General features: G+C 42.1%; 1 protein-coding gene and 1 long non-coding RNA gene across 4 annotated transcripts; one reads left to right on the top strand and one right to left on the bottom strand.

Annotated features, from left to right (window-relative positions):
- Positions 1-321: 321 nt before the first annotated feature.
- Positions 322-3,198, bottom strand: LOC127912996 (uncharacterized). Of its 3 annotated transcripts, XR_008084331.1 has the most exons (5): positions 3,136-3,198; positions 1,853-1,979; positions 1,572-1,648; positions 620-755; positions 322-415 (listed from the first exon to the last, which is right to left on the bottom strand). It is a non-coding gene; the product is annotated as an uncharacterized LOC127912996 (long non-coding RNA). The 3 variants fall into 3 exon arrangements; XR_008084333.1 differs by lacking the exon at positions 620-755; XR_008084332.1 differs by lacking the exon at positions 322-415 and having other exon boundaries at positions 602-755.
- Positions 3,199-7,019: 3,821 nt separating this feature from the next.
- On the top strand, positions 7,020-15,023 carry LOC118374215 (protein-L-isoaspartate O-methyltransferase domain-containing protein 2). The gene is made up of 7 exons (XM_052484743.1): positions 7,020-7,164; positions 7,673-7,744; positions 7,961-8,303; positions 10,002-10,104; positions 10,238-10,409; positions 11,055-11,184; positions 12,073-15,023. The coding sequence occupies exons 3-7, from the start codon at positions 7,997-7,999 to the stop codon at positions 12,543-12,545; spliced, it is 1,185 nt and encodes a 394-aa protein (XP_052340703.1). The 5' UTR covers positions 7,020-7,164; positions 7,673-7,744; positions 7,961-7,996; the 3' UTR covers positions 12,546-15,023.
- The last annotated feature ends 21 nt before the right edge of the window (positions 15,024-15,044 follow it).

Below are 15,044 nucleotides of genomic sequence, written 5' to 3' on the forward strand. Positions count from 1 at the left end.
TGACACACACACACTAAGACACACTCCAACACACAGACACACCGACAACACGCACGCCGACAACACACACACCGACAACACGCACGCCGACAACACACACACCGACAACACACACGCCGACAACACACACGCCGACAACACACACGCCATTTGCTGCTGGTCCGCTGTTCTTTAAGAAGAAACTTCACCCTGCCTTCATGTACATATCTACCTCAAATACCTTATTATTATCTATCCTGATGTCTAGACACTTCACCCTGCCTTCATGTACATATCTACCTCAAATACCTTATTATTATCTATACTGATGTCTAGACACTTCACCCTGCCTTCATGTACATATCTACCTCAAATACCTTATTATTATCTATCCTGATGTCTAGTCACTTTACCCTGCCTTCATGTACATATCTACCTCAAATACCTTATTATTATCTATCCTGATGTCTAGTCACTTCACCCTGCCTTCATGTACATATCTACCTCAAATACCTTATTATTATCTATCCTGATGTCTAGTCACTTCACCCTGCCTTCATGTACATATCTACCTCAAATACCTTATTATTATCTATCCTGATGTCTAGACACTTCACCCTGCCTTCATGTACATATCTACCTCAAATACCTTATTATTATCTATCCTGATGTCTAGTCACTTTACCCTGCCTTCATGTACATATCTACCTCAAATACCTTATTATTATCTATCCTGATGTCTAGTCACTTTACCCTGCCTTCATGTACATATCTACCTCAAATACCTTATTATTATCTATCCTGATGTCTAGTCACTTCACCCTGCCTTCATGTACATATCTACCTCAAATACCTTATTATTATCTATCCTGATGTCTAGTCACTTCACCCTGCCTTCATGTACATATCTACCTCAAATACCTTATTATTATCTATCCTGATGCCTAGTCACTTTACCCTGCCTTCATGTACATATCTACCTCAAATACCTTATTATTATCTATCCTGATGTCTAGACACTTCACCCTTCCTTCATGTACATATCTACCTCAAATACCTTATTATTATCTATCCTGATGCCTAGACACTTCACCCTGCCTTCATGTACATATCTACCTCAAATACCTTATTATTATCTATCCTGATGCCTAGTCACTTTACCCTGCCTTCATGTACATATCTACCTCAAATACCTTATTATTATCTATCCTGATGCCTAGTCACTTTACCCTGCCTTCATGTACATATCTACCTCAAATACCTTATTATTATCTATCCTGATGCCTAGTCACTTTACCCTGCCTTCATGTACATATCTACCTCAAATACCTTATTATTATCTATCCTGATGCCTAGTCACTTTACCCTGCCTTCATGTACATATCTACCTCAAATACCTTATTATTATCTATCCTGATGTCGAGACACTTTACCCTGCCTTCATGTACATATCTACCTCAAATACCTTATTATTATCTATCCTGATGTCTAGACACTTCACCCTGCCTTCATGTACATATCTACCTCAAATACCTTATTATTATCTATCCTGATGTCTAGACACTTCACCCTGCCTTCATGTGCATATCTACCTCAAATACCTTATTATTATCTATCCTGATGTCTAGTCACTTTACCCTGCCTTCATGTACATATCTACCTCAACTACCTTATTATTATCTATCCTGATGTCTAGACACTTCACCCTGCCTTCATGTACATATCTACCTCAAATACCTTATTATTATCTATCCTGATGTCTAGACACTTCACCCTGCCTTCATGTACATATCTACCTCAAATACCTTATTATTATCTATCCTGATGCCTAGTCACTTTACTCTGCCTTCATGTACATATCTACCTCAAATACCTTATTATTATCTATCCTGATGCCTAGTCACTTTACCCTGCCTTCATGTACATATCTACCTCAAATACCTTATTATTATCTATCCTGATGTCTAGTCACTTTACCCTGCCTTCATGTACATATCTACCTCAAATACCTTATTATTATCTATCCTGATGTCTAGACACTTCACCCTGCCTTCATGTACATATCTACCTCAAATACCTTATTATTATCTATCCTGATGCCTAGTCACTTTACCCTGCCTTCATGTACATATCTACCTCAAATACCTTATTATTATCTATCCTGATGTCTAGACACTTTACCCTGCCTTCATGTACATATCTACCTCAAATACCTTATTATTATCTATCCTGATGTCTAGACACTTCACCCTGCCTTCATGTACATATCTACCTCAAATACCTTATTATTATCTATCCTGATGCCTAGTCACTTTACCCTGCCTTCATGTACATATCTACCTCAAATACCTTATTATTATCTATCCTGATGTCTAGACACTTTACCCTGCCTTCATGTACATATCTACCTCAAATACCTTATTATTATCTATCCTGATGTCTAGACACTTCACCCTGCCTTCATGTACATATCTACCTCAAATACCTTATTATTATCTATACTGATGCCTAGTCACTTTACCCTGCCTTCATGTACATATCTACCTCAAATACCTTATTATTATCTATCCTGATGTCTAGACACTTCACCCTGCCTTCATGTACATATCTACCTCAAATACCTTATTATTATCTATCCTGATGCCTAGTCACTTTACCCTGCCTTCATGTACATATCTACCTCAAATACCTTATTATTATCTATCCTGATGCCTAGTCACTTTACCCTGCCTTCATGTACATATCTACCTCAAATACCTTATTATTATCTATCCTGATGCCTAGTCACTTTACCCTGCCTTCATGTACATATCTACCTCAAATACCTTATTATTATCTATCCTGATGTCTAGACACTTTACCCTGCCTTCATGTACATATCTACCTCAAATACCTTATTATTATCTATCCTGATGTCTAGACACTTCACCCTGCCTTCATGTACATATCTACCTCAAATACCTTATTATTATCTATCCTGATGCCTAGTCACTTTACCCTGCCTTCATGTACATATCTACCTCAAATACCTTATTATTATCTATCCTGATGCCTAGTCACTTTACCCTGCCTTCATGTACATATCTACCTCAAATACCTTATTATTATCTATCCTGATGTCTAGACACTTCACCCTGCCTTCATGTACATATCTACCTCAAATACCTTATTATTATCTATCCTGATGCCTAGTCACTTTACTCTGCCTTCATGTACATATCTACCTCAAATACCTTATTATTATCTATCCTGATGCCTAGTCACTTTACCCTGCCTTCATGTACATATCTACCTCAAATACCTTATTATTATCTATCCTGATGTCTAGTCACTTTACCCTGCCTTCATGTACATATCTACCTCAAATACCTTATTATTATCTATCCTGATGTCTAGACACTTCACCCTGCCTTCATGTACATATCTACCTCAAATACCTTATTATTATCTATCCTGATGCCTAGTCACTTTACCCTGCCTTCATGTACATATCTACCTCAAATACCTTATTATTATCTATCCTGATGTCTAGACACTTTACCCTGCCTTCATGTACATATCTACCTCAAATACCTTATTATTATCTATCCTGATGTCTAGACACTTCACCCTGCCTTCATGTACATATCTACCTCAAATACCTTATTATTATCTATCCTGATGCCTAGTCACTTTACCCTGCCTTCATGTACATATCTACCTCAAATACCTTATTATTATCTATCCTGATGTCTAGTCACTTTACTCTGCCTTCATGTACATATCTACCTCAAATACCTTATTATTATCTATCCTGATGTCTAGACACTTCACCCTGCCTTCATGTACATATCTACCTCAAATACCTTATTATTATCTATCCTGATGCCTAGTCACTTTACCCTGCCTTCATGTACATATCTACCTCAAATACCTTATTATTATCTATCCTGATGTCTAGACACTTCACCCTGCCTTCATGTACATATCTACCTCAAATACCTTATTATTATCTATCCTGATGCCTAGTCACTTTACCCTGCCTTCATGTACATATCTACCTCAAATACCTTATTATTATCTATCCTGATGCCTAGTCACTTTACCCTGCCTTCATGTACATATCTACCTCAAATACCTTATTATTATCTATCCTGATGCCTAGTCACTTTACCCTGCCTTCATGTACATATCTACCTCAAATACCTTATTATTATCTATCCTGATGTCTAGACACTTTACCCTGCCTTCATGTACATATCTACCTCAAATACCTTATTATTATCTATCCTGATGTCTAGTCACTTCACCCTGCCTTCATGTACATATCTACCTCAAATACCTTATTATTATCTATCCTGATGTCTAGACACTTCACCCTTCCTTCATGTACATATCTACCTCAAATACCTTATTATTATCTATCCTGATGTCTAGACACTTTACTCTGCCTTCATGTACATATCTACCTCAAATACCTTATTATTATCTATCCTGATGCCTAGACACTTTACCCTGCCTTCATGTACATATCTACCTCAAATACCTTATTATTATCTATCCTGATGTCTAGACACTTCACCCTGCCTTCATGTACATATCTACCTCAAATACCTTATTATTATCTATCCTGATGTCTAGACACTTCACCCTGCCTTCATGTACATATCTACCTCAAATACCTTATTATTATCTATCCTGATGTCTAGTCACTTCACCCTGCCTTCATGTACATATCTACCTCAAATACCTTATTATTATCTATCCTGATGTCTAGTCACTTCACCCTGCCTTCATGTACATATCTACCTCAAATACCTTATTATTATCTATCCTGATGTCTAGTCACTTCACCCTGCCTTCATGTACATATCTACCTCAAATACCTTATTATTATCTATCCTGATGTCTAGTCACTTTACCCTGCCTTCATGTACATATCTACCTCAAATACCTTATTATTATCTATCCTGATGCTTAGTCACTTTACCCTGCCTTCATGTACATATCTACCTCAAATACCTTATTATTATCTATCCTGATGTCTAGACACTTCACCCTGCCTTCATGTACATATCTACCTCAAATACCTTATTATTATCTATCCTGATGTCTAGACACTTCACCCTGCCTTCATGTACATATCTACCTCAAATACCTTATTATTATCTATCCTGATGTCTAGACACTTTACCCTGCCTTCATGTACGTATCTACCTCAAATACCTTATTATTATCTATCCTGATGTCTAGACACTTTACCCTGCCTTCATGTACATATCTACCTCAAATACCTTATTATTATCTATCCTGATGTCTAGACACTTCACCCTGCCTTCATGTACGTATCCACCTCAAATACCTCGTACCTCTGCACATTGATCTGGTACTGGTACTCCCTGTATATAGCTCCACATTGATCTGGTACTCCCTGTATATAGCTCCACATTGATCTGGTACTCCCTGTATATAGTTCTGATTTACTATTTGTATTTATACTTAAATTGTTTAACTATGCATCATTGGGAAGGCTTGTAAGAAAGCGTTTCACAGTTTAGACTACACCCGTTGTATTCAGGTTGATAAACCTAACCCTAGTTTAATGTCCACATCCCAGCTCAACCCTAAACCTAGTTTAATGTCCACATCCCAGCTCAACCCTAAACCTAACCCTCATTTAATGTCAACATCCCAGCTCAACCCTAAACCTAACCCTAGTTCAATGTCCACATCCCGGCTCAGCCCACCAGTGCTAAGCTTACGCTTCATCTCTTCTCCGGCCTGTGTCTGGCCACAATACTTTGTCCACATCACAAGTTTAGTTCTCTTGCCAAACATCGAGGGAAGTATCTCCTAGCATGGCGTATCCAACCTTGGACAGAGGCAACCTCTTTGTCCCCACATGGAGGAAAGTATCTCCTAGCATGGCATATCCAACCTCTATGTCCCCACATGTAGTACAGTATGATAACCAACCTCATTCATTCAATGCAGTGCAGTAAATGGATGGCTTAGAGTCACAAATGTTTATACAATACTATGCAGTCATACGTATTTTACAGTACATTACTGTAATGCTAAAAATTGTCATTATATATTTGCATACCTGGTCTTATTATCTTTTGTTTCTGAAATATTGACGCCATTGTAAATCGACTCAAGTTGGGCTGGACTCTCAGTCCAGTCTCTCTCATGGTCAAACCGGGGTTGATCACATGATCAACAAGTGTTGCCCTAATCTCATCAGAGATGGCTCTCCTTCCTTCTCTTCTTTGCCCTCATCCTCTTCTTCATCTTCCTCTTGCTCTCTGTCCATTGTTGGCATCCATTGTTCAAAACAGGTCATCCTTTGACTATTTATAGGCCTATGCTACAGTAAAGCAGTGATTGGTTAGTGATCAGTTAAGCTATTATTGTTTGCACATGTGAGGAGTGTGTGTGTAACCTGGTGAATAAGTGTAGCATTTTGATTGGTTGTGTTTGGAAAAGGAAAGCAAGTCACTTCCTGTTAGATTTTTGTGTTTTAGGTAGAGAATTGTGTGTAGTGTTTTGAAAAATGTGTTTTATGTAATTGACAACTGAGTCAAAGGCTGAGAAATAGCTTATGGTTTTGGATATTTGGTGTGTAGTTTTGCACTTTGAGTGAGAGGTTTCAAAAATTGTGACATGAAAATATTTTGTGTGTAAGCAGTTGGAAAAAACTGTAATGTCCACATCCCAGCTAAACCCTAAATCTATAGCTTCATGTCCACATCATCCCAGCTCAACCCTAATCCTAAAGTTAAGTACAAAAATCGTATTCAACTGATTGGTGTGCTATATTAATCAGGAGTGATGAAATGTGAGCAATCATATAGCACTACAATATACTGATGCTCCTTCTGGAAAAAAAAAGTTATTCTCTATCACATTCACTTTAGTAATGTGCTTGTTTAATTACTATTTTATGTTTAGGCCAATTATTTTCAGAAATGGTATTAATCAATAACCAATCAGAACGTTTATTCGATTGTAAAAATATATTTTTTAAAGTAAAAATGTGTCGGATTTACATAACGTACGTGTGACGTAAGTACGTCGGCTGGTTGAACGTTTACGTGTAGCTAGCGGTGCACACTGTGTGAGCGTTTCCGAACAAAAGCCTGAAGACAAACAAATCAATAGCAGCAATCGGCATTTTAAAACAAAACAATTGATTATCAAATTGTAGGTAATTATATATTAGAGTTATTTTGGTGGCTGTATGTGTATTGTCTGTCGTCCTTGCCTTGTACCGAATCTTTGTTTTGCTGTCTGCGTGCGTGGAAGACTCAGATTACGATTGTTGTTGCCTGTTTTGTCTTTTTTCAGATTTCCAATGTGACAACCAATTTTTAAAAAACTATGTAGATAGTAACTAAGCGATTTAAATGACATGGGTTCGCGCATATGTTATTGATATATTCTGGTCAGAGTTGGATTGGGTAAGACTTTTCTCTTGACCCAAGGCACAGGTCCGTCAGGTTCTACAGCGCCATCCTATGGTCGTGTTTTTTTTTTCATATCTGAAAAATTCGTACCGAATGTTATTCTGAAATAGTTATTACCATCGAGGAAAATATTCTCCTACATTTCACACTTTATTTATTGTGCTTGCATGAGTCATTTGGCAATCAAACACAATGTCTCGTGGGCATCATCAAGCTCCTTTCTTCTCTATTGCTTTATGACACAGCAGGCCCAGTAAACATTTGGCTGGTAGTCCTATCATCTCCCCATTGGCGTCGTTCACAGGTACAAGCCACAGGTACGGCGATCACACCTAATGTGTTGAGGAAGACTTTTTAGGTAGCTCTTTCAGTATTGGTCATTCTAATGCAAAAGGGGATGGCTGGTTTAATCTGAAATGTACAAGATATGACAAGGAGGCGGTTTTGTTGAAGTTTTTATTTAGTTAGTCGTCGCAATGCAAGAGACACTTTTGAATTCAATTGCAGATAACTTAAAAATGTCTCTTCTTCAGATAAAGGCCCAGAAGTGACCCTTCTCTCCAGCTAAGATGGGAGGAGCTGTGAGCGCTGGGGAGGATAATGACGAGTTGATTGACAACCTGAAGGAGGCACACTACATCCGTTCGGACCTGGTGGAGCGGGCCTTCAGGGCCATCGACCGGGCCGACTACTACCTGGAGGAGTACCGTGACAGCGCCTACAAGGACCTGGCCTGGAGGCACGGCAACATCCACCTATCAGCACCCTGCATCTACTCTGAGGTGATGGAGGCCCTGGACCTGCACCCGGGCCTGTCCTTCCTCAACCTGGGCAGTGGGACGGGGTACCTCAGCACTATGGTGGGACTCATACTGGGTGAGTTACTGTAGCAGGTGGTACAACCACTCTGGGCCTCATACTGGGTGAGTTACTGTAGCAGATGGTACAACCACTCTGGGCCTCATACTGGGTGAGTTACTGTAGCAGATGGTACAACCACTCTGGGCCTCATACTGGGTGAGTTACTGTAGCAGATGGTACAACCACTCTGGGCCTCATACTGGGTGAGTTACTGTAGCAGGTGGTACAACCACTCTGGGCCTCATACTGGGTGAGTTACTGGTACAACCACTCTGGGCCTCATACTGGGTGAGTTACTGGTGGTACAACCACTCTGGGCCTCATACTGGGTGAGTTACTGTAGCAGGTGGTACAACCACTCTTGGCCTCATACTGGGTGAGTTACTGTAGCAGATGGTACAACCACTCTGGGCCTCATACTGGGTGAGTTACTGTAGCAGATGGTACAACCACTCTGGGCCTCATACTGGGTGAGTTACTGTAGCAGATGGTACAACCACTCTGGGCCTCATACTGGGTGAGTTACTGTAGCAGATGGTACAACCACTCTGGGCCTCATACTGGGTGAGTTACTGTAGCAGGTGGTACAACCACTCTGGGCCTCATACTGGGTGAGTTACTGTAGCAGATGGTACAACCACTCTGGGCCTCATACTGGGTGAGTTACTGTAGCAGGTGGTACAACCACTCTTGGCCTCATACTGGGTGAGTTACTGTAGTAGATGGTACAACCACTCTGGGCCTCATACTGGGTGAGTTACTGTAGTAGATGGTACAACCACTCTGGGCCTCATACTGGGTGAGTTACTGTAGTAGACGGTACAACCACTCTGGGCCTCATACTGGGTGAGTTACTGTAGCAGGTGGTACAACCACTCTTGGCCTCATACTGGGTGAGTTACTGTAGCAGATGGTACAACCACTCTGGGCCTCATACTGGGTGAGTTACTGTAGCAGATGGTACAACCACTCTGGGCCTCATACTGGGTGAGTTACTGTAGCAGATGGTACAACCACTCTGGGCCTCATACTGGGTGAGTTACTGTAGCAGGTGGTACAACCACTCTGGGCCTCATACTGGGTGAGTTACTGTAGCAGGTGGTACAACCACTCTGGGCCTCATACTGGGTGAGTTACTGTAGCAGATGGTACAACCACTCTGGGCCTCATACTGGGTGAGTTACTGTAGCAGGTGGTACAACCACTCTTGGCCTCATACTGGGTGAGTTACTGTAGTAGATGGTACAACCACTCTGGGCCTCATACTGGGTGAGTTACTGTAGTAGATGGTACAACCACTCTGGGCCTCATACTGGGTGAGTTACTGTAGTAGACGGTACAACCACTCTGGGCCTCATACTGGGTGAGTTACTGTAGCAGGTGGTACAACCACTCTGGGCCTCATACTGGGTGAGTTACTGTAGCAGATGGTACAACCACTCTGGGCCTCATACTGGGTGAGTTACTGTAGCAGATGGTACAACCACTCTGGGCCTCATACTGGGTGAGTTACTGTAGCAGGTGGTACAACCACTCTGGGCCTCATACTGGGTGAGTTACTGTAGCAGGTGGTACAACCACTCTGGGCCTTATTGGGACTGGAAATGGGGAAATCAGCAGGCCAGCTGATTGGAAAAGTGTATTTTCTTTATTAAAATTCATTGTGGATTGTACAAAACTCGCATGGTTGTTCTGTTGTTATCCTGGTTCCAGGTCCATTTGGTGTGAACCATGGGGTGGAGTTATATGCTGATGTGATTGAGTATGCCTACCAGAAGCTAGACTACTTCATCAAAACCAGTGAAAGCTTTGACAAGTGAGACACTTTACCTCTGATTTCCTTCCCCATCTAGAGCAGTCTTGTCTGTCTGTCGACATCAGTGACTTCATGTGTAGCCTGCATAAGAATTTTTTTGTCTCTTTGTTTATGCTGTATTTGTGTTTTTTAGGTTTGAGTTCTGCGAGCCTTCCTTTGTGGCGGGGAACTGCCTGGAGATCCCCTCTGAGTGCAGACAGTATGACAGGGTGTATTGTGGGGCGGGGGTGCAGAGAGACCACGAGGAATACATGATGAACCTGCTGAAGGTGGGGGGTATTCTGGTACTGCCCCTAGAGGAGAAGGTGTGTATAAACACCAACACACTCACGCTGAAATGCATACATGTTAAATGAGTGCTATTACCTGACCCTTACACAAAAAGGATGTACCCTAATATAGGGGTTACCAAACTGTTTTACTCAGGCCTCCTTTCTAGCATTGGGGAACCCCCCACACACACACACACATGTCTAATTCTACAGGCACAAGCACTGTTCATGACACAAACTGTTCACACCCCTCTTGTTGGTAGAGAGAAGTTTCAGGTTTAAATCCCATTGTCTTCCAATTCTATACATTTGACCATGTCTAATGTTTATTCATGTGATGATATCCGAGTGACTCACACATTACAACAACATTTAAGGGTTAAAAAAAATGAAACAGCTGACATGGGCTTGTTGATCTGGACATTTCTCTAATGGTCTGTAATGACTGACATAACAAGAGGAACTGATGATGTAATACCCAACTACAAAATGTCACCTTGTGCATTCTACTATTACAACTTTCAACAGTAAATTGAAAGCCGGGGCTGAGTTCCTTTTTTGAAAATACATGTTTTTATTATTTTTTGAAACCATTTGGGAGGTGGCACAGTTTGAGAACCACTGCTGTGATGTACCCTCTTGTATTGCACTCATAACCTCTTGTTTTCCCCTTTCTAGCTAACCAAGATCACTCGTACAGGCCAGAGCAGCTGGGAGACCAAAAAGATCATTGCTGTGTCCTTCGCTCCCCTGGTGCTCCCCAAAGATTACACCAGTAACATCAAAACATCAAAGACCGCCCCACTACGTGAGTGCCTCATCAGTTTGTTGTACATGGGAGTCAGTTCAAAGGACATGACTCGCCAGACCGATTGTCGCTCTGCACAGTCCGGGTCCGTTCGCTTGCTTTCCGGTGCGGCGCGTTATAAGGACTGACAGCCCTCATTTCGCCCATTTCTACATGTAGAATCAGTCTGCAAATTTCTACCGGCACTGTTTAGCGGTGATAAGTACTGTTTAGCGGTCGATAAGTACTGTTTAGAGGTGCTAAGTACTGTTTAGCGGTGATAAGTACTGTTTAGCGGTGATAAGTACTGTTTAGCGGCGATAAGTACTGTTTAGCGGCGATAAGTACTGTTTAGCGGCGATAAGTACTGTTTAGCGGCGATAAGTACTGTTTAGCGGCGATAAGTACTGTTTAGCGGCGATAAGTACTGTTTAGCGGTGATAAGTACTGTTTAGCGGTCGATAAGTACTGTTTAGAGGTGCTAAGTACTCTCTACCGGCGCTGTTTAGAGGTGCGAGTTACTCTCTACCGGAGCTGTTTAGAGGTGCTAAGTACTCTCTACCGGAGCTGTTTAGAGGTGCTAAGTACTGTTTAGAGGTGCTAAGTACTCTCTACCGGAGCTGTTTAGAGGTGCTAAGCACTGTTTAGAGGTGCTAAGTACTCTCTACCGGAGCTGTTTAGAGGTGCTAAGTACTGTTTAGAAGTGCTAAGTACTCTCGTCCGGCAGACACTGCCATTCTAGTGGTCTGTTTGTACCTTCTTTTTTTTTAAAGAGTTGAGTGACGATAGAAAACCCCCAAAATAACTTTTTGTCACCATGGAAACAATTCTCATGTTAACCGTTTTCTAACTTTCCCATCATTCTCTGTGTCCTTTCCTTTCGATCATCTCTGGTGACCCACGGAGCAGCCACGTTTGAGGTGCGGACGCTGCAAGAGCTGGCTCGTATAGCCATCCGCCACACCCTGAGAGTGACCACGGACAACAGGGGGGGTCAGCAACGAGGCCGGGGCTCTTTTGGAGGAGGCAGGGGCCTGGGGGTCAGTGGGCTCCACAAGTACGGCCCGCGCTTTAAACGTCGGCGCATTCATCGGCGCCACTGTAACTCTGTGGTACTGAGCAGTGCCCTCCCTACCTCCGCCCCCCTGGACAACAACAATAACCGCGGGGGCCAGAAGGAGGAGGAGCAGGGAAGGGCAACCCGGGGAGCGGGAGAGGAGGCTGCGGCGGAGGAGGAGGAGGAAGCAGAGGAGGAAGCAGAGAGGGAGACAGGGGAGCTTCTCCGGGCAGAGCCACCTATAAACATCCTGAGAGAGAGGATTCTCTGCCTGCCCCTCCCGGAGCCTCTGAAGATGTACCTGCTGTACTACCGGGAGAAATGACTTCTCCACAGATAGAACTAACAGCAGAAAACTACCAAGCAACCAGCCTTGGCATCTACAACCCCTGACCCCTACCATTCTTCTAGGCAGGGCAACAGGCCCCCTGTTACTGACTTAGTGACTGGGTCTGTATCCCTCTTGTCCTCTACATCATCCTCTCTCTCTCTGTGTTTTTCTTACTCAATGCCTTTTCTGTATGTGTAAGAAGCATATATATTTGACCAGTGTAATGGTAAGAGTTTCACCTCTGTGATAGAACGGCTCCCTGTGAATCTGAAGCTTAGCTTTCTCAATGGCACAGATATCTTTCTCTGACAGCCAAACAGATCCATTTTAACTCAGAGTTGGGTGGGTGTGAGTTTGTGATCTATCATTCTGTGCTGTGATTGAGCCCTGGACATATGGTGGTGTGTTATCTTGTTGGAAGACTTCTTATTGGTCGTTACGTGCAGCCACAGGTTCCAGAACACGTTGGTTCAGGTCTTCAATAAAGGTAAACCACTGGATATTGCTTTAGAGCCTTGTGCTTCATAAATGGCATAGCGTCCGAGCCGGAGGGGAAATAGTTTGTAATTTCAGTCGTGTCCAGAAGCCAGAGAGACTTTGTTTGGTATAGTGGACAGGGATTTGAGACCACACAGCTTGGATTTTCCCTATTAGACCCCCCCCAAGACATCATAGATCTGTTCAGGGGAGCTGTTTGTGTGGAGTTGGAACTCTGTAAATCAACAGAGCTTGCACAATGAGTATCATGTAGGATTCCACAGTGAGGCCGTTTTGTTTTTGATATTGCACATCGTAACATTGGTCTGATCTGGTGTGGCTGAGTGGAGCTGGTAGAGCTGCCTGTTGAAGACGTGTGGGTGTGGAGCTGGTAGAGCTGCCTGTTGAAGATGTGTGGGTGTGGAGCTGGTAGAGCTGCCTGTTGAAGACGTGTGGGTGTGGAGCTGCCTGTTGAAGACGTGTGGGTGTGGAGCTGCCTGTTGAAGACGTGTGGGTGTGGAGCTGCCTGTTGAAGACGTGTGGGTGTGGAGCTGCCTGTTGAAGACGTGTGGGTGTGGAGCTGCCTGTTGAAGACGTGTGGGTGTGGAGCTGCCTGTTGAAGACGTGTGGGTGTGGAGCTGCCTGTTGAAGACGTGTGGGTGTGGAGCTGCCTGTTGAAGACGTGTGGAGCTGCCTGTTGAAGACGTGTGGGTGTGGAGCTGCCTGTTGAAGACGTGTGGGTGTGGAGCTGCCTGTTGAAGACGTGTGGGTGTGGAGCTGCCTGTTGAAGACGTGTGGGTGTGGAGCTGCCTGTTGAAGACGTGGTATGTCTGAAACTGTTGACCTACATTATGATGAGTGTGGTTTAGAGACATATATATCTAAAGTGATGCTATTGGTTGACTCTATTCTGTTAGCAGGTTGACCTTGGTAGACTGGCAGTGAAGACTTGGTGTGTTTTTGAGAGTCAACATTCCAGAGAATAACTGTAGTCGACACTATGATATGATTAAGTCCAGAAGACGTTTCAGATTCAACATGATCATGAGACTAAGGTTGGCGATGCCTCTTCAATTGTTATGACGGATTCTGCTCATTTCCAGATTCAAAAGCACCTACTAGAGATCAAATTCTCTTTTTATGTTTAGTAGATTTATTTTCCAAGAGGTCCTATGAATATTTCTTTGCTCGTCCGTGTTGGGACATTTTTAATTGTCAATTCGGGGGGGGAAAGTAATTTTTAAATTGGATTCATAGGTGGATTTAAATTTGAGTTGAATTGCATTAGCTTCGGAATTTATTGGATAAAGTTGAAATTGACTCTAACCCTGGCATGTACGTTGATCTAAATATGTTAATTTGGTTTACTTCATAATCAATAGTGAAAGGATCATGTTTTTTTCCCCTACATACTAGTTGTGTTTTCCTATTGGTCGAAAACAGCATGAAATTGTAAACATTTTTTTTACTGGTTGATGATGCCAATTAATTTTGTTGATGTGTGAAGGGTTGCTTTTCTTTTCTCCTGTCATTCAAAACTAACATTTGAAGTGGAGTTGTGGTGTTCATCAACACATGGGACATTTGTGTGTAGATTTTGGTTTGTAATGCAACAGGAAAATTAAAAACGGACTAAAATATATATTTTTTTAGCTCTTAATCGCTACAGATATTCCTTAAGTTAGACTGGATGTTTTACCGTTTTTCGTCTCGACTCAAACTTTCACCCTTCAGTGCCAAACCTACAGTATGTCGCATGAAACTTGCATTCTAGTTAAACTATTCTGATTTGTCCTTTTTTTAGATATGCTTTCTCATTGATCAAATTATCGATAAATCTTTATAGTGACTTGGTCGTCCGACTGTGTAACAGTACAAGTCTTGAGTTTTGTCATGTTCATTTTCAATATTGTGGTAGATGAAAGGCTTAAAGTCTTTCCCAATCTGCCTTTTATTCTGTGCTGTAGGTCAAAGGTTATCATTTTGTGAATTTATTTGTTGTACTTCTGCAGTTTT

The sequence above is a fragment of the Oncorhynchus keta genome, chromosome 28, assembly GCF_023373465.1.
Source record: "Oncorhynchus keta strain PuntledgeMale-10-30-2019 chromosome 28, Oket_V2, whole genome shotgun sequence".
Taxonomy (NCBI): Eukaryota; Metazoa; Chordata; class Actinopteri; order Salmoniformes; family Salmonidae; genus Oncorhynchus; species Oncorhynchus keta.